At 42.7% G+C, this 25,075-nt stretch overlaps 1 protein-coding gene across 1 annotated transcript in view; it reads right to left on the bottom strand.

Moving 5' to 3' along the window:
* LOC136425120 (uncharacterized) overlaps positions 1–25,075 on the bottom strand; it is a 78,587-nt gene that overhangs the window by 34,454 nt on the left and 19,058 nt on the right. The window contains exons 3-7 of the mRNA XM_066413921.1: positions 17,192–17,301; positions 6,758–6,875; positions 3,053–3,141; positions 605–650; positions 281–331 (exon numbers count right to left, since the gene is read on the bottom strand). Of these exons, the coding sequence (XP_066270018.1) occupies positions 281–331; positions 605–650; positions 3,053–3,141; positions 6,758–6,875; positions 17,192–17,301 (414 nt within the window). The remainder of the gene's footprint in view (positions 1–280; positions 332–604; positions 651–3,052; positions 3,142–6,757; positions 6,876–17,191; positions 17,302–25,075) is intronic.

The raw sequence follows: 25,075 nt of genomic DNA, 5'->3' as shown, positions 1-25,075 counted from the left end.
GGAGACCGCGCCACAAACAGTGTTCAAAATCAAGACCCATTCCTTAAATTTCTCCCGGCAGTAAATGATGGGGTAGTGGTGCGATGAAAGGGCGGTGAACAGTGTGCCGCGGTAAAACTTAATCAGCCCTGACGCTTCTCATGCAAGACTCTACACGGCAAAAAAAGAAACTTTCTGATCGGAGACCATCTAATGAGTGAATGGAACAGAAGACCTGGCGTTTTAAACCTTCTGCAGTACGTCCTTATGAGCATAAGGTTTTATATGAAAGTTCACATACCGAGGATGTCAGTGGGTAGAGGAGGCGATTCCTTCGGTGCCGCGACGCCCTCTGAAGAAAAATACAGAAAATATGAATCACTTGCTTGGTTGTCAGTTACCACATCTTCCATATATATTCTCATCAGCTTCAAGTTCATACACCAACATTTATTGTATATGTTAGCATAAGAAGCCGGCAGGTATCAAAATCAGTCGTTGTTTGGTCTAGATTCGATTTCGCCATATTTTGATTGAGTGCTAGGAGAGACGAACGGATCTAGGCTATGCCACGTATCTACTACCACTAGAGACAAAAGAAGAAGACCCTTTGTGGACGACTTACCAGAAGCTTGCCGGCTCTTCTCTGTCAGCCCGACGCTCCGTTGGCTCTGAAGAGAGAGAGTCAGAAGGACGAGCGTTACTGTGCGGTACTTTGCAGGCAGCATGGCTGGGCGCCAAGAAAAAGTATCTGTAGCCGTGTAGGAGCCGGGCACACACGAGCTGTGACTGGGGGAAGGAACCCGAGCGCCGACCGCCGCGCTGACTCTGATACAGGCTCTGCAGAAGGCGGTTTTAATTACGAACAGCCTTCGATAGCAACGGGGCCGGAATAGGGGAGCCTCATGCGTATATAATCCTTATGGACAAGAGGAGGGAATGTTGTTACAACTGTGTACACATCGGGGAAAATATTGGACGTTTATCTATTATTGTTTTGGCGACACACTTTTGTTTACGAGTAGCGTTAGGAGGGTGCCATGGTCAATTGATTGCAGGGGGTCCTGGTGTCAAGTTGCACTGGTATTCAGGCCAACTGAGGGAAGTCGGTACGGGAGGGACACACGACTGACGGAAAATGTCATCTGTTCCGTACCGAAGGAAGTCCGGTCTAGACAACAGAATGGGTCGTTTTGTTGAGGTGGGATCTCGGTGAAATATCAAAGGTGATGAGGATTACTAATGACATCAATCGGCTTACTGATGACAGGAACAGGAGATCACCCCCCCCCCCCCAATCTAGCTACACGACACCAGCGACTTGTTATGATGTGACAGTGATAGTAGCGTTACACTGTCACTCTGATTATAAAAAGTGAAAGTCTTCATCGGTTACATTCGTCGTAAAGTTTCTCCCACTCGCGACGTATAGACGTTTTCGGAGGCGACTCCTATCCCACAAAGACCATCAACTTGTTATGATGTAATATCAACTTTACATACAGATGATAAAGAAATTAGAAAGTCTACATCCGTTATTATTTGCGTTGGTTGAATAGTAAAGGGTCCGAAAAGTTCATCCCACCACGTATAGATGTTTTCGGGGGCACCCCCCCCCCCCCCCATCCCACTAAACATCATTGAAGACCAACTTGCTTTTATGTATCAACGTTACACATTGAGTAAATATAAGTAATAAAGTCTACATCCATGAGATTTGTTTTGTTTTGTTTTGTTTTGTTTGGATCGGAAATGATCCGTAAAGTTCCTCCCACCAACCACGTAAAGACGTTTTCGGGGGATCCCGAAAATAAGAGTTCGCTCCAACATTCTTTAAGGTCTGGAACGCCCGTCGGGAGTTCATGACCTTAGCTTTGGGCTTCACAATAACGAGACATCCCTCATACGTCCCTGCAATTGCTTCCCTCTAAGTCGGCCATATTTCACGTCTTGATTTAAAAGACGTTTTCACAGAGCTCGGATCAAATAGTCGCACACATTCTTTTGCAGCGTTCCTGCGTGACGAATCGGCTGCACTCAATCAGTCAATGGGTCACGCAGCATACGTAAAGAATAGGGAGGTCTTATCTCCAAGCAGATGTGGGGGTGAAGATCGTGATTGAAGGTTTCTGACAGCTGTTGAGTTTGGTGGATGTCGAAGAGACCAAGCAGTCAGAAAACTTCAACCCCAACATCTGCTTGGAGATTAAGAGAAGTCGCCGATTTTAATATGTTCCGTGCGGACGTGCGTGATTTTTTTTATCGATAGGTTGTGGACGTATGCTTTCATGCCAACTATATACAGTGGAATTTTGTGGTACTTAAATTTGATGAATTTAGGATGACTGTAGTTTCCTCTAGTACTTCGGATTTTGAGGACGCACCATTTCATGTTGGAGAGGGGGTTGGAAATGGCAATATGTTTTGTCAAGAATCTTTGAATCAGGCGAATATAGAAAATGAAAGCTAAGTAGGACCATGCAATCTTTGAACGTCCTATATATTCCGAAAAAAAAAACATAGGCACCGCAATCGCTTTTTAAGCCCCATTCGCATAGGTCGTGCGACAACTTTGAGACATTCATGACAATCGCGAGAAAGTCGTGAATGTGTCGCACAACATTCAGTTGTCTTGCGACGGGAACGTTTCCATAGCACCTTATCGACAAGACGTTGTATTCGGCGCATATGTGACCAGCCAAAGAGCTATAGATTTCTGCAAATCCAATCAAATAAGGTATCAGCGCCCATCCAACCTGCAGGACGCATGTTGTAGAGCACCATACTCTCCAAGCATGGGAATGGGTTTCGGCTGGTTTTTGACGTGTTTTTAGGCGTTTTTGTCGGGCTTTCTACTTTGTCATCTTTTTTGGGGGGTTGGCTATCCAAAAAAAATACCAAAAATAGATGACAAAGTAGAAAGCCCAACAAGAACACCTAAAAACACGTCAAAAACCAGCCAAAACCCATGCTCTGCTTGGAGAGTAAGAACAACACACAGACATACGCTAGACACAACCGTGCGACCCTTGCTCCACCTGCTGTGGATTATGCCGTATGTTGACGGGCTGACCTGGATTGGAAGCCCGGGAACGCTGACACCTCCCCGGCAGCTCTTCGTTCGCAGCCGCCCCTTCTTGTTCACCCTCCAATTGGTGCCGTCTGGAGGGGAAAATCACAGGACGAGGTTAGATTTCCGGCTGGAGATATACTCAGACTACAAGAGGAATTACTCTGTCATTGTCGATATTGTCATTGGTATTGACACTGATATTGTACATAGCATGATCTATTACCCCCGTGTACGGAGGTTTTGTGTTAGGTCTGTCTGTCTGTCTGTCTGTCTGTCGGTCTGTCTGTTTGTCCGCCTGTCTGTCTGTCTGTCTGTCTGTCTGTCTGTCTGTCTGTCTGTCTGTCTGTCTGTCTGTCTGTCTGTCTGCTTGCTTGCTTGTTTATTTGTTTGAATACAGTAGAGGCTGCACATGGCTGGTGAGCTTTTAATACATGGTTTATCTAATTGCATAAGGATTATGATTTCTGTGCTATTTAGATATCATCGTAAGGCCATTGAGATACCCTCTGTCCCACCAAGAGCACGTGTACCAGATGATTAGTGGGAGGAATAATACATGTTGACAGAAGAAGGCAGACGCAGATAGAAGAGCAACTGGAGTCGAAGTGGGAAAACCTTGAAATGATTGCTGGTCTGTACGGAGTGTTGGGCGTAGGAGTTAAAACTTTTACTCAATGAAGCACAAACAACATCTCCAAACCAGCGAGAATTGGAAAAACGTGATTTTTTTTTCGAAATTATTTAATGCTTTTCCTATCTTAAATGATTCCGTGTGAGAGGTCACTTTGTCCAGGGTTTACTTCACTTTGTTTGCTTATTTTGTCTTGTTTCCTATTTCTTGTTATTCTTTTGTGTAAAATCTGCAAGCCTTTTGTATTTCTAACCCTATGAACGATTTCCTGATTTTATGTCCCGTAGTAAACATATGGCATTGCACACACGTATTCCCTAACCTTGCCCCTTGGTGCCATCCTATTTCTACCGGGGCTCCTACATTCGCTACCCTAAAAAAATTAGGGTTGCGAATGTAGGAGTTACCCTAATGCTTGGGTCACATTTCCCAGCCGGGACCCGGCCGGGCTGTTTGCGGAAACGAAACATTAAAATGTACATCAATAGATATGCACAAGCTATGCATTTGAATGATTTTTGGTACGTTTTGTGTTTTTTCTTTCTTTTATATCATACTTTTTGTTCCCAAACACTGCCCGGCCGGGCCCCGGATTGAAACTGTGACCCAAGCATAAGATAGCGAGTGAAGGAGCCCCGGTAGAAATAGGATGGCACCCAGGCTACTAACCTTGCCCCTTACTCCTATAAATCCTAACAGTGACAGGTGACTGACAGGCAATTAACATCAGAGAACCGAACATGACCTTTCTTACTGACAGAAAATACATCGGCCATGATTGCAAAAGGTCATTTCATCACCTGTCGTTAAAGAGCAAAATCCGAAGGGTCGCAAGAAATAGTGACAAAATCTCTGTGCCCTACATTCGTCATAGGTAGTCGCGCTATTTTGATGTCTTAAGAAGAAGAATTCTTAAGAAGGCCGTGACAGCCTTTATGAACCGTAATAAAAATTTTTTACGACATATTCGTGGGATGATCGCAAGACGACCGTACGATGATCGCACGACGACTGTGACTTGTCCCTTAATCATTACACTGCAATATGAAGAATTTTATAGTGAAATAAAAATGTATTCAACAGGTTGCTGTACCATACAGCCTAATGTGGATAACGTCTACATCATCAGACGTGTCCACTTACTCCCCGGGGGTGTTTTCTTTCTTTAATGACAAGGCCGTAAGGTTAATGACCTTGTGTCACAGTCCATAACTCAAGACCTCGCAAATGTCGTCTCCCATGACCAAATGCTCCGTAAAGGTTCACTTGAAACCATAAATCAACTAAGAGCCGGAAATAAGAATCGAAGGCATACGTGAAAATTCTTTCCACAGCAGAAATCAGAAATGAGCCTTTTGTCCGGGGAGGGGGCAAACATTCCTTCGGGCATGGCTCCTGGAAACGAGGAGGTCTATGTGAGACCCTGAAGTCAGTCTGGCTTCTCTTCTAGGCATGTAAGACAGACGTTGATTCCACATGGGAAGAGATATGTCGATGCGTTGTAGATGTCTTCCCTTCTACACTATAATCAACTTCTGTTCAACATGTATTTGAAACATATGCCTAGCGACCTTCCTATATGGAACATATGCCTAGCGACCTTCCTATGATCTATAGACCTGGTAACCATGGTAACGGCAGTTTCCAATACAGCCAGACCAGCAAACCAATCAACTACCGACCACCTGGCCAATGTGACCACTTTTGGGTTTTCCCATTGACACTGTCTATAGCGACCACCTGTCCACATAGACCAACTTTTATCGGTCCCCTAAATGGTCTTCTTGTGCAGTGTACACTCCTCTGGCAAATTTTCAACCCTATTTTTACCAATTTATCTAACGGTTACACAAAGTCAATCCTACCCCTTCAGGCAGTGACGGTTTGAAATAATAAATCGTCCAAGCTGCAAGGATTTTAACACCTGGATTCAATTCACACTCACATTGAAAACATGTACTCGTCGCATTTTTCGTTACCTTGAAAAATAGAAAACAAGAAAACGGGTTCTACTTTTAGTTAAGATTATCCAAACGGCAGACCATCTTGTTGTTCCTAAATGATGATCACCGTTTAACGAATAAGGAAGTCGAGATTTAAGACGGGATAAGACTTTCGTGTCGTCTGGAGGAGATCGTGTGGGAGATGTCTGGAACAAATGATCGGGTACGCACAATGTAGGGCTTTCCTGCACCTCCCCGCTGTCATCGTCGTTAAAACCTAAGCCCGCTTTATTTAGAACCGCAGGTAACTGATATCCAAATATCTGCCGTAAGCTTTTCTAGCATCACCTATGATCGTATGGACGGGCTACTTGAACCATATTCAGAGACAGTCTACGCTAATCGTCTCTATCGCTTAGTTCCTATTAAAATTAATTGAAACTTGGGTGCAGCGCCACACTGTCCTTGTCTCTGTCTAAAAACATATGAAATTTAGAAAAAAATGAAAAATTAATGGAATGTTAAAAAAAATGTCGGTATGGTATTTGCTGAATTTCATTGTCTTACTACATTGATGTATATTCCAATCCAAATCCATTTACAGTTCACGGGTAAAAACTTGATTGTCGGTAAAGAAAAAGAGCCTTTCCTTTTTATGTTACCACGGACGTTATATAGTATGATGATAATCTTGACGTAACAGAGGGGGTTAAACCTCACTGATGAAAGGAAGGGACTATCTCTGCGGATTGATTTTATTTGACTACAGTGAAAAGGCAATCGCGTCTTGATTTTAAAGCGCACCCTGGCGTCTGGACTGAGAAATGCATCTAGGTACGGACGTTTGCCAGGGAGCGTAGCGTGTTGTATTTCGTTCCTTCGTTTGGAGAGGGCATGAAATAGGTACAAAGGGAAGTATGAACTGTCATATCTACAATTATGTCTATTTTGTGTAAGGACCTGGCTCAGTGTGTTTTACGCATGTTTTTGCAACATTTACTTTAGCTTTCTAGAAATGCATTTTAATAACGATTCGTCCCATGCAAGACTATAGAAAAGAGTAGGAGTAAAACACTGAGACTGATCCAAGATTGAATTTTGCGTCTCCTTAATGGTTTCTAGTGCACCTACCGACAGCGCAGGGGGTGACGCCGCTGTACCCCTCCAGGGTCAGGTACCGGCTGATGGCGAAACACTTGGACCTCATCACTCCGGACCCCAGCTTCGTCTCCTTCAGCGTGGAGCATGCCTACAGGGGGACACAACAGTCAAGAAAAGACGTTGGTGATCTGTTAGCAGATCTGCTGGTCTAAAGACATCATCCAAAGGGCCAAAATAGTATCCAACTGCCATGAATAATTTCATCAGGTTGGTGAATGACTGAATAGCAAAGTTCTTTTATTCACAACAAAGTATTCACACATTGGTGTAACTTGACCGTGAATATTTGTTTTGCAATACAGTCTTGTTCCAAGATCAACTGTAAACTTCAAACACCGTGAAAACCTTATTTTTCTCCCGACGCGAATTGAAACGTCTGCATTTACAGCACATACCAACAGACACTATTTTTTTAAGTAATAAGCACCACAGTAAAGAAGCAATGTTTTGACTAGACACGTGGAAATCCAAGCCCACACTTGACATTAAAGAAGACATCGTTTCCTGATATACATCAGAACTCAGTACGACGCTACTGTTAGATATATTCTGATCATCCACAGTTTGAGCAGAATGACCTAAAACTGTTGGAGATAATTATGGAAGAGTGGAGAGGAACATATGCAGCACATTTCGTACATGTACCGCCGTTGGCAGCCAATTTGATAAAGGCCTGCTCGTCTTTGAGTACAATGATTCAAGTCTACAACAGTTTGTTTAACTTAGATTGATACGATTAACATGTGGTTGATATTTTCTAAGCAATCATGTTCTATCTCGCAAGGCGTTTCTCGGGAGCTATGTAGGGATTTTTCCTTACGCTGGAGCGACTGAATCTTTCTGGCCTAAACTTTCTCCCGAACCTGTGCAAAAATGGCTAGCAAGAACGCCAAATCATAAATTATACATATGTATCATTATCACCATTTTTCTTAAATTCTGTATTTCTTTTAACATACTCGCGATGCAGTATTTTTAAAATTCGCTGAATATTCAACCCTCCATTCCAAACAGGATCTTTAATAACTTTTGTTGTGGGCACTGTTTTTCCGTCAACACCATATATGATGTTGAAAAGGTACTTTGCACTTGTCCAATCGCTTTGGACTCCTGAAGGTCATTTCGGGGTTCAAACGCTAGGCGGCGCTTGTAAAGTGACCACAAATCCGCTCAGTGTTTCCGGAGTTTCCCACGGCAGCTCAGGAAAGGCATGAAGTGAGGAACGTTAACACCAAATACGATGCTAAGATAGGACATTACACTTGGTCCATCGCTTGTGACTCAACCACTGGAAGTCCACTATGGGTTCAAACGCTAGGCGGCGCTTTTGAAGCGACCACAAATCCGCTCTGTGCTTCCTGAGTGACCCACAGCAGGAAGGTATAAAGAGGGGGGGGGGGCTTTAACACCAAATATGGCGCTACAATACGACCTTGCACTTGGCCCATCGCTTTTATCTCAACCAACGGAAGGCCTTTTGGGGCTCAAACGCTAGGCGGCGCTTTTGAAGCGACCACAAATTCGCTCCATACTTCCTCAGTGACCCACTGCAAGGAGGGCATGAACTGAGGGACGTTAACACCAAATATGGCGTTACAATACGACCATGCACTTGGCCTATCACTTTCGTCTCAACAACCGGATGGTCATTTATGAGTTCAAACGAAAGGCGAACCTGTAAAGCCACCAAAAGTGAGTTTTCATTTGGGGAGGGTATGACCCTAAAATATGACCTTGCACTTGGCCCATCGCTTTTATAGTCAACAGCCGGATGGTCATTTTTAGCTCAAACACTTAGCACGGCGTTTATGAAGTGACCACAAGTCCTTTGTTTCTTTTCGTAGTGGGGAGAGCATGATGCTAAAATATGACCTTGCACTTGGCACATCGGTTTTAAAGTCAACAACCGGAAGGTCATTTTTTAGCTCAAACACTTAGCACGGCGTTTATGAAGTGACCACAAGTCCATATATCTCTTTCCGTAGTGCGGAGGGCATGGGGTGAGGGTTTGGTTTCATACTGTAAATGCAGTTAAGTTCGCGTGGTTTTTATTTCGCGCTAAGGGGAAAATGGAGTGTTCGCGGTGGTTTTATGTTCGCGGCAGCGCTATAGTCGCATACTGCTACAGTATTGGACAAAAATGTTCGCGGTGGTTTTAAGTTCGCGGTGAAACGGTCACCACGAAAAACATTTCTGCACTTACAATATGGGTACAATATGGTGTACCCCGTGTCTCTGTCAAGGACAAAGCCGTGTGCTCTTCTGTCGGCTCCCTCTTTTAGAGTCGTGCCGTGCCCCTATCTCTACTCACACATGTGTGGCATTAGCAGTCATTGTTTCATCATGTGGAAAGCAGTTGTTTCCGTTGATCCACACCGCAAATGGCGGCTTCAATAGGGATCTAATTTTGTCTGAAGGATATTCCTTTTCGAGGTGGGGGAAAGGGGTATTCAAATGATTTTCTATATCTAAGTACTGTAAATGCATTTAAGTTTGCATGTTTTTTATTTCGCGGTAAGGAGAAAATGGTGTGTTTACGGTGGTTTTAAGTTCGCGTTTGAAACAATAGTAGCGCTACAGTCATAGGTGGGCAAAACGTTTCGCGGTGGTTTTAAGTTCGATGCAAAGAGTTTGCCGCGAAAATCGTGAACAAAAAAACACCGCCATCATTTCTGCATTTACAGTATGTAACTTAACAAATCAGATGTAAAATCATTCTGTAAGTCTGTTAAGTTAAAAAATGTACTCATTGTTTTCATAATCGTTTGGTCATGTTTCGCTAATCGTTGCCAATCTCGGTGAATGTACAAGGTTCAGATGTGACTGCGGTTTACCGCACCACTGTACGTGATTCCGGCTTGCGGAGGGTCTTAACAAGTTTGTATTTTATCATCTTGTAAATCAAGACGTATTTTCATCCCTTTCCCATGGTGTATGTGTAAAACAACCGCCTCTTTAACCTTCTCCCTGCTGACTAACCATGTAACTAATAGAACATTGATAGCCAAAAGGCTACTTCAGTGTTGTAAAGGTTAATGCTTGCCCAGCTAGAGTAGAATAGTTCAGTACATAGAGCTGAACTTGTGATTATGATTGACCTCAATGACTCCAGTAACCGCAAGATTTCGAAAAGTGACCATCGATACAAAAAATGTAATAGATCTACTTAAATCCAGGGTTATCCATGTCCGTTTTATAGGCAAGAACGTTGTCATAATGTTAATTCTGGATGGATCATAATTTCATCTAAGACTTAGTAGTCCGTAAAATCTGCAACGCTTTTAGAAAGAATGTCATAATTCTGGAGAAATAATTATCTGGCCGTTTCAGTGCTCCAACTCCGCTCTTTAAAGCACTCTTACATCATGCGTTACGTTTCTGTTCTGTCACTCATGTACTTTCTTTAGGTAGTAGTGTGTTTGAATATTACATTTACGCTATCTTTGCGTCTGTCCATACATGTAACGTTACACATGCATTAACCAAATATCATTTTTGACAGCTAGGGCACCATATGCACCACATACCATATGCATTAGGCTCATTTGTCGCTCCTGTGTGCGGACACTACGTTTTCCGCAAGGGTTTCCCCGGTAGATTACAATCAAGCGTGACCACCAGTTGAAAGCTAATGGTTACAGTTCGTGAGCAGGCATATCCGCTTTGAACGCACTGCCCCTATCAATCCGCGGTAGATTAGAAAATGCCTGTTTTATGTAAATGTTGCAGGATCCTCGAGATATTAAGAGTCATCAAAGGGACTCCGTGTCTGTCTGTTGCTTTGATATATTGAAGAGCCAAAGATCATGACACCATTTGTATTATGTAATAATTAAAGAAAATAGAAGCCGTAGGTCGTCGTAAGTCAATGATGTCGTAAGATATTCAAACAGGCTGCAGAACCAACCGCCGACAAGGATCTAAGACAACCTTTACCATAGCAAGACTGCTGAAGTTCTTACGACAAACGCACTGTTCCAAAAATGACTTCAGTTTGATATCGTACGGTGACCGTACGATGAAAGAAACCAGGCATGTACTAACCGTTTGAACATCCAATACAGTAATGCTCACGAGAACATGCTGGGCAAAGCAAAACAAAAAAACAGCTAAACAAGAATCGTTAAAGCTATGCGTGAAAATGTGGTTGCAAAACTCAGAAAGCTTGTAAAGGACCTTTACAAGCTAGGATGATGTTGTCGCAGATTGTGAATTTCAAAAACGTCTTATCGCAAGTATGATATTGTGCTTCAAATTACCATAACGCTTTCCAGCTGGCAGAAACATACGGCATCTAGTCCTAGCACCACTCTTACAAGTTCTGAAGACCTCATCACCTGGCATGTTGCCAGATGAATCTCGTTGTATCAGTTTCATGATGTGCAACGCGATAGGACAAGGAGTGTCTCAGATTGTCTCGTAGATACGGCATTGCCATCCTTTAGCATCCATAGCACTTACTAGGCCTATTTGGGGCTTATATTAGTTATAATACACTTTTTGCAGCCAGCCCACAACAATCAGTCAGACAGTGGGCTGGCTGCAAAAAGTGTATTTTAAGCCCAAAAAGGCTCGGTATGGAGGCTAGCCAGGCCTCACGTTTTTTTTGGTAGACTGACATGGCAATAGAAGTGGTGCCAACTGGATGATTAGGGTCCTTAGTGGCTATCCGCCAACGGACTAGCCTGGAATCCAAACCTTTTATAGCTCCCGAGTCTCTCTCCGCAAATAGCAACCAAAAATTTGCGGAGAGAGACTCGGGAGCTATAATAGGTTTGGATTCCAGGCTACCAACGGACACTCCACTACTGACGACTTTGGTGTTATTTTGTTTGCCATCTGATATCTTGAAAGACAGTTCCAGCTAAGTTCTACACAGAGAGGTCCTGTTCACGAATGTTGGATGTCACATATATTGCAAAGGGAATCTGAAGGTTTCTTCTGTTGCTTTTGGGAGGGTCTGCATGGGGGGGGGGTGGTAGGGTGGTCATTTTAATGATAAATTTAGGAGAGCCGGCAACACTTAACGATAGATAATAATAACTTTATTGCACAACAATTGTACAAGGTACAAAGTATGGCATTCACTGGTACATAGATAACATTCTATTAGGCTAATCCGTCTATCCTCTACAATATGGTGTACTAGTCTATCTTATACAATATGGTGTAGTAGTATGGGATGACAATGGGATTAGACATAGGAAGGCCGGCAACGCTTAACGGCAAATTAACGCACTCCTGTATGCACTATAGATTCAGGTATCTCAAGTTGTGAAACTATGCTGCGGACACCGACACAGCCGCGCGTTCCGTTGTGACCGTTTAAATCTGGCGTTCGACTTCGCGATACGAAGAATTTGTCACTCTTAACGATGAATCCTGAAACTAACTGCTACGTAGAATTAAAAGCGACCAATTAAGCTTCACAAATAATACACCGACAACGCTGAATTCGAAATCAAGTGTACAGGCTACGATTGAATTAAAACAGCTCGCTGTGTATACGCCTCAAAGAAAAGACACGCAGACCTTCTTCGGTGACATAAGTCTCATCTGTTCTCAACGTGTTCGATGGAGGTGATGGACCCTAATGGAGATGTTTTTGAACACAATGGTGCCAAGTGTTTTCCTTTGATGAGGCGCTTCAGTCTTCTAGGACAATTCTAAAAGCCTTTGAGTGTTGTGGGATCAGTTGGGTATGTAAGCTCAAAGCCTAGAGGGTACCGCACTATCCTCTAGTAACCGGAATCTTCTGATCCGTCACACCTTATACGAATGAACGCTTTAGCGAGTTTGTATAGTCTAGAGGTTACCATGAACGTTATTCAAACCGTTAGGAAAAAAACTTTCTATACAAGGATTTATTAACTATTCTTCATGATTGTTGTACTCATGTAAGGTCTCAGGGATGTATACAATTAAAACAATCCAATCAACAACCCTAACCCTACTCATAAGCCGAAGCTATTACAGACACATAACAGCTACTAAAGCGTGGTTTGGGGTGCGCGGTGTTGCTTAGCGTTAACGTGTAAACTACTACTCTGCACACGCACACGGTATCTCTCATCAGATATCTACAACAGACAACAGGAGTTACAGATACTGGTTATTCGTGAGACGAACTAGTCAATCTATTGGAGCCCGGTCAAGTTCGTACGGTACGATCATCGTGCGATTGTAAACGTAGGGCATTTTTGGGATAGTTGTGCAAAATTCGGCGGGAAATATAAGGCTGTCTTAGATCCTTGTCAGCGGTTGGTTCTGTCACAGCCTGCTCAAAAATTCTAAATACCACATGGATTTAAACAGAATGTGGTACAGCCCAATCGACCCACTCAGGTTGACTTCCAGGGTTGCGGATGGGCTGCTCGCGGATCTGGTAGTCTTACGCGTGTCTTGGAGTGTTGCCACTAGCCTGGGTGCCATCCTATTTCTACCGGGGGCTCCTACACTCGCTACCCTTATAAATATTTTTAAGGGTAGCGAGTGTAGGAGCCCCCGGTAGAAATAGGATGGCACCCAGGCTATTTTTTTTTTTTCTTATTGCAACATTTACATACAAGACATGATGACGACAGACTCAAGCTTACAGCTTATTTTCATGTCGTCATCGACAGAATACATTACAGAATAACAAAACAAATTTTACAAATACTGAAAATGACAAAAAAACAGGTGCGGACATGCAAAGCATAAGAGCAACAAATTATCTCAAATAAACTACATAACAGAAATCATTAAATGTAAGAAAAATTGAAATCAATAAACAGATAAATATGTGGACAGGTACTACAAGACTGGTAGGATGGTGGTTTACTACTCAAATCTTTTGGATTGTATAATGAAAAGTTGGACATGCTGTAAGAGTTTGACATTGTTTGAATTCGAAAGGAAGGGTAAGCCTGTAAGCAGTAATTGAATTAGAACATCATCCGAGAGATTATTGAGATTTATGACTGAACCTACCAGATTTTCTAAATTACTGAAGAGTAAGGAACGGTGTTGTGTGTAGTTAGGGCAGTACAAGAAGTAATGAGAAATACTTTCACAAGGATGGCCACAGGTACAAGCAGGACTGGTAACTAGGTTGCGAGTGTACAAATTGAAGTTTAAACTGAAAGTACCAAGACGGAAACGAGTGAGAAGAGCGCAGGTGTAACGAGGACCAGTGTTGAAATATGGGACAGATACAGGGCGCACAGATTTGATCATTGTTTTCTTAAAATGAGGAAGACTTAATGATCGATCTGCCAAGGTAAGGTTGTTCCAATGATACGTAGCGTAAGGTATGAATGATTTCTTAAAGCGAGTTGTGGTACACTTTAACAACTGAAGGTTATACTTATTGCGAAGGTCGTAGGAAGAGGAATCTGATACTGTGGGTGGTATCAAATCTCTTAAGTATTGTCGAGTTTGTCCATGTCCCAGGCTATGCTGCCACGCGGTGCAACCATGAAAAACAACCACTTCATTTTGAACACATTTCAGTTAACTATCCTGTGGCTACTACAAAGGACCAGCCCTGCTGACCAAGACAAGACATCACAATGGAATTTTTACATGGACAGTATAACGAGCTATAACGAACACATGTCTTCACCCCCACTGCAAAGTCGAATTTGTCAGGTCTGTTTTGATACAAAGAGGTTGGATCAACTTTGATTTCAAATAGCTACAGCCGAAAGGTTAGTATGACACCAGGATGTCACCCCTGTCCCAATGGGTCATTCCAGTCAATCAGAAAAAAGGTCATATCATTTCGGAGTCAATGAAATATCAAAACAGGAAAAAAAAGGACACAAATCTTCAACCGATTCAAAAATACACATTCTTCTGTCCTCCACAGCAAGCTAGACCATTTTCTGAGCAACGTTTGTCCAAGAAAAAAATCAATCGGTCCCCCCCCCCCCCTCCCCTGGAATCGTGTTGAAGAGAAAACGAGACATCTCGTCACCCTTCATCCCGCGGTAATACTTACATCACCCGACATGACGTGATGAAGTAATGAGGAAAGGGTTCAGGTAACAACCATAGACACCTACGCACTGAGGGTCTAACGGCCAACTTGGCACTGGCACCATCAAGAGTTTAAAATCACAGTGAAGCGGACACAAGGCGTTGTCTGTTGCCATGCCGGTGCCAAAAGGAAGCAGAATGGAAGAAAGCCAAGAAAGAAATACTGTGGGCAGTGATGCAGTCATATACTGGTAATACGATGTTTGTGAGAATTGAATCATTTCAAATAATATTATCCATATCTGTCTTACAGCTTATACATTTGTATTCATAGATTTATAGCCGCTTCCTAATTTGACTTTGTCTTTTCAAGAAGAGCATAAGTATATAGAGGGTTGCCAATGTCTGAATACTATATGGGTCAGTCCCTTCCATGGTTACGATAAAGAATGGCACGCTGCATACCGAAAATGTCAAACCCAAATACAAGATGCTGAGATGAGGGGGAGGACAAGGGAGTGACTGGAATGAGATCCACACAGATGACCCACCCTCATACTCCGATCATACAACACGTCACTGGGTGGTCTCGTATATCCATGTGTCATTTGTCAACGATATAACTTTGTCAAAGGTTGTTCAGGCAATTTCAAATTCGTTTCTAAAACAAAACAAAAAAACGACGATATTTGTTTCCACTGATAGAAAATGAGGTAAATTTCATGAGTGTTTTAGCTGTTGATGTATACACCGTTGCCATGTAGTTTCAGGGCGTGTCTTCGTAAATCTGAAAGAAATACTTTCCTTTAAACTACCTAAACTATTTGAGCTACCAAAAAGATTGTGATATGCAAGGAACCGTCCAGGGAAGAAGAAAGAGGGGCAGGCAACGGAACAGATGGGAGGATAATGTCAGAGACTGGATATGCATGACGCTAGGTTTCGGACTTAGAAGCCACATGAGATCACATCCTGTGTAAGAGACGCTGACAGTCATCTTCGACTCGAAGGACTACCAAGAAGAAGTGAAACATTAAGGAAAACAGAGAACTGAGAAGTGTGAAGAAAACCGGTTGCTAGATCTTCTGTGAGACCCCAAAGATCAAATAGTTAGACTACATGGGATGATGACAAGATTTGCAGCCAACTTTACCCCGTTTAATTTTTGCTTTGGCAACCGCGTACCGTAAAATGTTGCCTGGGTAGAACTCCAATCCTGCCAGAATTGCTCGTAAACCCAAATCAATTTCCCACATGTATAAGATGACTTGCGAACGTGGCAGCTCAGAATCTTCAAACACCAGCTGAACTCCAGTGACACACATTGCATCACCTATGATCACTTGCGATAATGCACTGCCCACCACCCCTCTCCCCCCCCCCACCCCCGGACGAACAACATTTAGTTACTGTACTAAAACAACAGTAGCTAATTTAACTATTAGCATAAACTTTGTCTTGAATTAATCTTCTTTTGAAGACTACGTCAAGACATCTTAAATTATCTCATTAACATGTCTATTCAGAGTTTTGGTATAGAATCTGGTTTTCCAGTCCTATCGTTAGTCACTGACGAAAGACAGTGGATACTGTCTGAAACGTCTGACTGTTTCAAAATTGTATCCAGTTGCTTTAGTAACTATTTTTGGCGTACCTGGATGTCTAACCGTCATCAACGTATTGCATCACCTACTTCTGGGTGGATGAGTAATATTTTAAATCAGCTGAACTAGTATTTGCCTAAAGGTTTCTTTCACATTTGGGTATTCCACCCACAGAAATTCCATCGTGTAAGATGTTCAAAGGGGAAACATCATCACTGGAAGAAAAGATCAACCACTTCTTTGTAAATGTGAACGTTTCAAAGCCACAAATATTGGTGCGATCATTGCGATGCTTCCTTTTTTTTTTACTTAAAAAAAGTAAAGCAGTCAACCTCAATTAAGGTGAAGCATGATGCTTTTTCAAGTAGCTAGTGGTAGTGCAATGCGGCTTCGCTACAGCTCGCGTTTTTGGCCAAGCACACCGGGTCGCCCCAACTCTTCTCGATAAGTGTGTTGGGTTCTTTTACGTGCAGAGGTCTGACGCTTGAGGCTTACGCCTGAAGCTCCCTCATACACGGGGCTGCCGGCTTTGCGTCACCATCCGAAATGACGAATGCAATCCCTTACAACATGTCCGAGCTCGAGTCGACCCTTTAAGCAAAAGCAAATGAACCAAGGATGGCATGAGAACTAGACTGTCCTTCAAAAGTTATCATGATGCACGTGTATCTGAAATACTGTCGAGTGTGACGTGCACAATAGTGTGAAGTCACGGCAGTCATATTTTGAACAATAAGGCCTACGAATATACCCGTTGACCTCAATGTTTAACAATCTAACATGGCGGACAATGTTGACAGTGATGTCATGATCATGTGAGTGCAAAGGCGACACCTACCATTGGCTTGTTGTTCCTGTCCAGCAGTAACATGCTCCCGAAGCCCTGTAGTCTCAGCAGCCGCTTCTTCCATGACCGGATCTTCTTTCTGGAGGGCGTGGGCTTTCCTCCTGAATCGACAAAACAAATACATCAGTTAGGAAATGACAGCAAAATAGCGAATAATTAAGAATACTATAAAGACGATTCAAACTCTGCAACTGGGTAGAATTCGGAGATTTGATTCCGGACGTTTCGAATGACATCCATCACTCTTCTTCAGCGTCATTCTTGTATTCGTTTTGCTTGTTCATTTTAGTGAGGCTGTAGAAGAGTGATGGATGTCACTCGAAACGTCCGGGAATTAAATCTCCGAATTTTATCCAGTTGTAGAGTTTGAATTGTATTTTTGTATTGTATATACATGTACCTGGAGGTCTAAGCTTCATAAACGAAATGAGCCTACTGAATGCCATACAAATGCTGACATCAACGAATTACACATACAAATTCGTATTCACTTTCATGGCGGACAACACCGACGTCATGGCCACGTGAGCGCAGACAACGTATACCCGATGGCCTCAGGAATGACATGTCAGTATCCTTTGAATATTTCTCACACACGTCCAAAAAAAACAGTCTCAAACTTCTTCTAGTGCAACTGCAAAAGTATGGAACTTTATCCCTGACAAGTGTTTGTTTCCCTCTCAGATACAACACACAAGTCTTCAAAACCAGAGTTCACAATCTCCTTCTTAGCCTGAGTACCATCCTCCGTAGTGACCGCTGGCTCAAGCGACAAGCTATCATCTCCTAGCATAGCCACCTATAAAAGGTAAAGCGGTCGAACCTCAGACTGAGAACGAAGCATGACGCTTTTTCGTTAGCTAGTCGTGCAATGCGGCTTCGCTACGGCTCACGTTTTGGGCCAAGCACACCGGGTCACCCCTACTCTTCTCGATAAGTGTGTTGGCTTCTTTTACGTGCAGAGGTTTGACGCTTGGGGCTTATGCCTGAAGCTCCCTCATACAAGGGGCCGCCGGCTTTATGTCACCATCCGATCTCCCACCAACTTATCTGAGTGCCTAGGAAGGGTTTCTTTGCCTTGCACCGAGCAAACTCGTTAAAACATCTCCAATTCTTAACGTCTTTAAGATAGGCTTAAGAACCTGGTGTTTCTTCAACTTTATCTTGTGAAATTCTGGACCGTGAGAAAAGTGAGTCTCGGCGCCATCGCTGCCCAAGGCGAGCATGCTGCAACTCATGCAAAAAATTGAAGGATACCGAAAAGTGTCTTCGGCAGATAAAAGGGCAGATAATGTTCCCAAAAACTAATTACGTGAAAGCCTTGACGAATGCTTGGCTTTAGTTACGCCCTGATGAAGAAAAGATATAAAGTCTCACATAGAAGGCATACTTTTCTAAGCCTTAAAGTGTCTGAGAGACTTTAGCTAGCACTAGCAAGTCATCTCGAAGGTGCATATCATTTTCAGGTGTCGCTTTCAACTATAAACTTGTCCTATTCTATTCTTTTCAATTTACATTGGAACAAATACGACTCGTTTTTGCATACTCAAGAGTCAAGATACAAATTTACTTTAGGCTAAAAATTTTTTTTTAAAGTGATGAGCATATTTTGTTGATAATCCGGTAATCGACACACTACTTCCCACGGCGATTCTTACAAGGCTAAGATTGCGGAGAAATCCTTTAAGGAGCTGAGAGATCCCTTAAGACGTGTGTATCTGCTGTCAGATCTGCGTGGGTTACTCCGCGTGAAATGATTGGAACCAGAAATACATTACTGTAAAGTCTTTTTTTAAGTTTGCGGTTTTCGCGATATTTTGCATATATATAAGCCATTAGAATGCACATTATTAGATCGATTGTTATTCAATAAAGTTCATTGTCATTGTTATAGATAATTTCTTTGAAATTGTTAAATATTAGAAACAGTCGATTGTTATGTATCTACAAATTGCCATGCATTGTACCCGTTACAATTGTCGTGCAATAAAGTTCTTCTATGTTGTGTCTTCCAATATCAACTACTGTTGTTTCAACCGCAAACTCTGTATCTGTATCTGTATAGCCGGTAAAACCTCCCATCGGCATAATACACCAACTTTTGTATCTATACAGCTTGTATAAATGTCTTTTGAGTAACACACCAACTACGCAGGCACGCGGCGCGGCAGCAGCTGGTTATATTACACTGAACGACCTGTCACACCTAACCTTTGCACATATAGCTGCAACTCAAAGACACTAAAAACTCATTGCCATGCTTAGTGATGTGAAATTCAAGCACCGCGAACATAACTGTATCGACAGTACATATACCCCTACTAGAGTATATTCAAAGTTTGCAAATATAGACCGAGGGCTAATTGCAAGGACAAACAACACAAATAATGATGAAAAATACAATGATATTAAGGGCTACATCTAATGTTATGCTACATTCTAAAATGTACATGGTGCTAATTTTGTTGGGTTACACATATACAGAATAATCCGTTCCAAACATCGTGCAGCAAGAAAAGTGTGATATTGCTAGAGATACCATCGACGCTTACAAAATATTAGTACATACTCCCGTTAGGAAATGTGCGTACACATCAAACATACTTTAGTCCACACGTGTATGTACTTTACAATACAAACATACCGCTTCTGATAAAGAGACGCTAATCCGTGGTTTCGATATTGTGTAATCCCCTTGGACGAAAGTGGATCCGTCCCCTGGTGCGGTACAGGGTGAGCACAGATGGTTTGAAGCGCTCCTGTACATGTTCAAACTGATGCCTGATAACGATAAGGGTCCAAGAGTTATGATAAGACGTTCTACTGATGTATATGACCAAAACCACGCCCTTGTACATTTGTTTTACAGAGATTCGTTGAATCATGTGGATATGGATTTAAACTTCGGCTTTGAAATGATACTTCAGTTTATGACCATTTTAATAGCTAAACAATTCAAAGGATCAATTGTACAGTTGTTTTACAGAGATTCGTTGAATTATGTTCATCTGAAAAGTACAGTAGATTCCGCATATCTGTATAGCCCATTTGTCAGCGCAAATTATATGACTCCCCGAAATATACGACTGTATATGGATCCAAACTTCGGCTTTGAAATGATATATCAGTTTATGATAGCTTCACATTTCATAAGTAAAAGCACCACTTATGCATAGTTCATCAATTTCTAGGCTCTACCAGGCTCCGCGGGTCGCTGGGAAAATAGTAGAACTTGGCCAAATAGAGTCAATTGTATGAAGGGAGTCGGCTACGGAGAGAGGGTCAAATATGCGCCTGCGAATGAAACCCTCCATGGCCAAAGTCCCCCGGCAAATGTTCTCCCTATAGCCGGCGCGGCTTAGTCTGGTAGAGACTAATCAATTTCATGGATTACGTGTACGTTGCCCCCAAGTTAGTTCATACAAACGGCGCAGCTACATCCGTCGCAGGTTGTCCCACGATTTTGATGTCGTAGAATTTTCAAGCAGGCTGTGACAGAACCAACCACTGACAATACTCAAAGACAGCCTTTTCGGTAGCTCAATTTCGTACGACATATGTACGACTATTTAATGTCCTCAGTTTGATCGTGCGATGAACGCACAACAACCGTACGACGAACGCACAACAACCGTACGACGAACGCACGACAACCGTACGACGAAAGACCTGGCGTGAAGTTCCAGGGACATCAACACTGCCTAAGGGCCCTGTCACACTTGTGCGTATATTGAAGGGCGCGTGAGTTGCGCATTAACATTTTGTTGGTTCTACTACTAGTAAGGTTTGCGGGGAGAAAGTTGTTTTCTACTTTGACCCACCGTTGTGCAACCTAGTTACAGAACCAAGGAAATTACTTCTTCGGCTATAAGCCTAATCTAGACCAAAAACATGTTAAGACGCAACTCATGCGGGCTTGTATACACGCACAAGTGTGACAGGGGCTGTACGACTAAAGACCTGACGTGAAGTTCCAGGGACATCACAGACAGACCCACGTATATACATTACTTTGTAATCCTCTTATCTTAAAGTCCTACATGAACAGGAAGGAAGTTGCTTGTAACAGAATCAACTGTGTAGAATTCTTGTAACCAGAAACAGAACAGAAGTTTCTCGTTCTAGTAACGATTAGTGACAGCTACGCCATGGCACTATGTACATGTTATGTTGTAGTCTTGGAGAACAGAATACAGAGATCGGTCTCAGAGAAACCTAGCCTGCACTGGGACATCAATCTCATTTAGTACTTGATCTTTGCTAGACCACACTTGATGTTATGGTTGCTGTGAGAAAAGGGGGAACATACAAGGATTTAGCTTTTGACATTTCGTTATAGATACTCTTTCTTTCTCATTATCTCTTTGACAACCATGTATTCTGGCTTACAACAAAACACTTTTTTTCTTTCCTAGCACGTTTAAACTAAACGCCGTCAAATACACGTAAAACCCTACCCTGTCGGGCCACACTTAATGTTATGGACGTTGTGGGGAAAGGGGGGACATACAAGAATTTGGCATTTGACATTTCGTTATAGATACTCTTTCTTTCTCATATTCTCTTTGACAACCATGTATTCTGGCTTACAACAAAACACTTTTTTTTTCTTTCGTAGCCAGTTTTAACTAAACGCCGCCACATACACGTACAATCTTCAACGTGACTCTGTCGGCACTTTCAAATAACATCAATGCACAACTGTGTGTTTTGCTGAGCCTAGAAAAACGTTATATTTCTTCTCCTATCATTGCCAGCTACACTGATTACAATACCAGCTCTTCCAACATGCGCACGGGACAAAAATCCAAGAGCCTGGTCTCTACGGACACGTGCTTTCTTGACATTGATGTTGAAAACATGTAACCTACCGTCTGCCCCACTTGTAGGAACGTGAGGTTCAAGTTCAACAATTCGTTACGTCTTGGCCCTGGCCTGTAACTAAAGCGTTTGTGCCTTGGGCGGCACATATCGGTACTAAAACGTGCTTTCTTGTGAGCTCGTTTGAAATGGTGACAGAAATCTTTGTATTATTGTACCCAACGATGTTGACATTACAAAGAAAGTGTTATTTTTACAAAATGAATAAGAAGAGTTCACTGATTTAAAAGACAAAGCTTTAAACCCGTGCGTCTACACCTCAGTCGTGACCCGTGATCAGGGGATACAAACTTAGCCACGTTTGGGACCGCATTTTTCTCACTGCAGCGCCGCCTAGCAGCGGGAAGTGTACTGCAACCAGTCATTATTACTCTGGAAAAGTTACGAAAGGGACCTATGAAAACTATTGCATGCAATTGTTATTTATTGTGAATAATACACAAGATTCTTAACTATCGATATGCTTGGTTCATCTAAAGGTACAGATCTAGATCTGTCAAACGTCAAGTTAATATCACAACGAAGAAGACTGCGGACACTTATACCCTCCAATCAGATGTTGTCGGGGAAAATTGTGACTTTCTTATCATATGCCCCGTTTTTTTGTCAGGTGGTACCCCTGGGTCTCTTTTCTTGGTGGGGAGAGCTCACAACAAAAATGGGGCATATGATAAGAAGATCACGATATCACCCCAACCCCCCGAACCCCACCCCATCCACCTCTGCTTGCAGAATAGGCACTTAAACTAAACGGTGACTAACCCTGAATCACAGCCAATGAAACGTGTAACCTGATGACACAATAATAAACATTGCCGTGTCCTCGTGAGGTTTCTGATAAAGGTTTCCACAATCCGTACAAGCTATATAAACCTGTCACCATGCGCATTAAGCTGCCACAATTTACAGCCAAAGTACCACAGCGAGCATCTAAGGTGGCCATCTTTCAGTTTCAGCGCTTGCTTATTCTAGGGGGAGATACTAGTAAACCTTACTGTGTACAACTAGGTCAATATAGCAAAGAATGTCTGACCTTAGAACCAATTGTGTAAATGATACGTTGGACTCAACATGTTGATTTACTCATATTTATTCATATTGCTGCCCCTAGGGCTGACTAAGCAATGGGGGAGAGTGAGTGAGAGTTAGATTCATATACATTTATGTATAGGTTAATTTATTTGTATCCGCTTGACTGTTTGTATGTATGTATAGATGTAGTAGACCTTACGAAAGTCGCTGTACTTCTGTTGTGTTAATAAAGATTTCCAGTATGAGACCTGTCTGAACGTGAACCGCAATCTAAAACATGTAGTGAATTTTTAGAACTCCCTTCTAATTGGTGCGATAGATCAAAACTATCACCAAAGAGGCCATCCTAGCAAGCCCTAGATAGATAGATACTTCAGGATGGGTTGGTATCGCAGTCAGTCATCTTTTTTTATCTTTATCTTGGCAGAAACGGATGTTGGCGTTGTCCATGGTCTAGACATAAACGATATTGTGTCACGCAAGCTAAATTCTCCGCTAGCTGACTAGAGACGTTTGGGTATGTATCACCATTAGAGCCAAAGGGCCTTGAGGAATGGATTTCATACAAATTAAAAACTTACGGCCTTTGCAAAATTCTAAAACCAGCTACTAACATTGCTATAATTTTCCGTGCCTGTGAAATAAGTCATCATATTAGATACTGAAAATACAGAAATATTCGCGGGGCTTTGATTTCGCTGTAGGCAGAAAATGGACGGTTTTCGCTGGTTTTGAGTTCGCGTTTGAAACAATAGTAGCGCTACAGTCACACAATGGAACGGCTTTTCGGTGGTTTTAAGTTCGCGGTAAAGAGTTCACCCCGAAAACCGCATACATTTCTGCATGTGCAGTACCATTGTCAGGATTGTCGGTTCCTTCTTCATACAGCACCAGCGCATCCCTTCATCAATATCTCCGAGATACAAACAAGGTAGATGTTTAAATAGATACATCCTCAGCCAAGTCAGTGTCGTACTTGGCTTGGCCCTTTGTCACTTCACAGCGTCAATGTCAACAGTGCGCTGTTCAGCGACACCGCGAGGATTGGAGCCCATTCCAAGAGGAATATACGACGTACATGTTGCAACAATGTGGCACAAAACATTGACATTCTATGCGCTGCCTGGTCCCACGATGTCACACATTGTTGCAAAGAGAGTAGCAAGCAAAGAGAGTGGTGTCTTCAACTAAGTATATGAGAGGTGGAGTGCCCATCAACTTTCATTCACTTCTGATCATGGCGTCGCGGTGAACAGTGGCAGGGTGTTTGGCCCAGAACCCAGAGGTCCTGTGTTCGAATCCGGGGTCCCCTGATTTGTCCTGTTGACGTTGTGGCCTTGGGAAAGACACTTAACACGAATTTCCTCACTTCACTCAGGTGAAAATGAGTACCTACCTTCGACTAGGGACGTCGGATAGGACGTTAAATGGAGGTCCCGTGTTTGAGGGCAGCCACACCTCCCGCACGTTAAAGAACCCACCACACTTATCGAAAAGAGTAGGGGTCCTTCCCGGTCTGAGTGGATGAAATAAATCTGTCCGGATATGCAGCTTGTACTGTTCAGTACAAACCTGGTGTGTTACGCCATGAGGCGGTTTACCGGGTATGCAATACAAACAAACAAACAAACTCAACCGAGGGGCTGGGGGGGGGGGGGCGCCTGGCGGTACAGACTTCTAGGAACCTTTGACCCCTGAGTGACGTCTAGCGTCCGTATGGTCACGTGGTCAAAGTAAAAGGGTCATCCATACTGAAGACGGTTGTGGGTAGAAGATGCGATCCAAAATTCAACTTATTCAAGACCTTGACGATGAATATGTTTCTCTAACTCCTGAAATATGATTGTATGTAATAGACTAGACAGGAAATGTATCAGATTTCACTTTAGCATTCATGGGCTCTTTGCCACTGCATTTATTGATAATTCATCGTTCTTGGTTGTGTATCGACAGAACTAAGGT

This window comes from Branchiostoma lanceolatum, chromosome 1 (assembly GCF_035083965.1).
Source record: "Branchiostoma lanceolatum isolate klBraLanc5 chromosome 1, klBraLanc5.hap2, whole genome shotgun sequence".
Lineage (NCBI taxonomy): Eukaryota > Metazoa > Chordata > Leptocardii > Amphioxiformes > Branchiostomatidae > Branchiostoma > Branchiostoma lanceolatum.
Note: the sequence above shows the minus strand (reverse complement) of the source record. Positions and strands in the feature narration are given on the sequence as shown.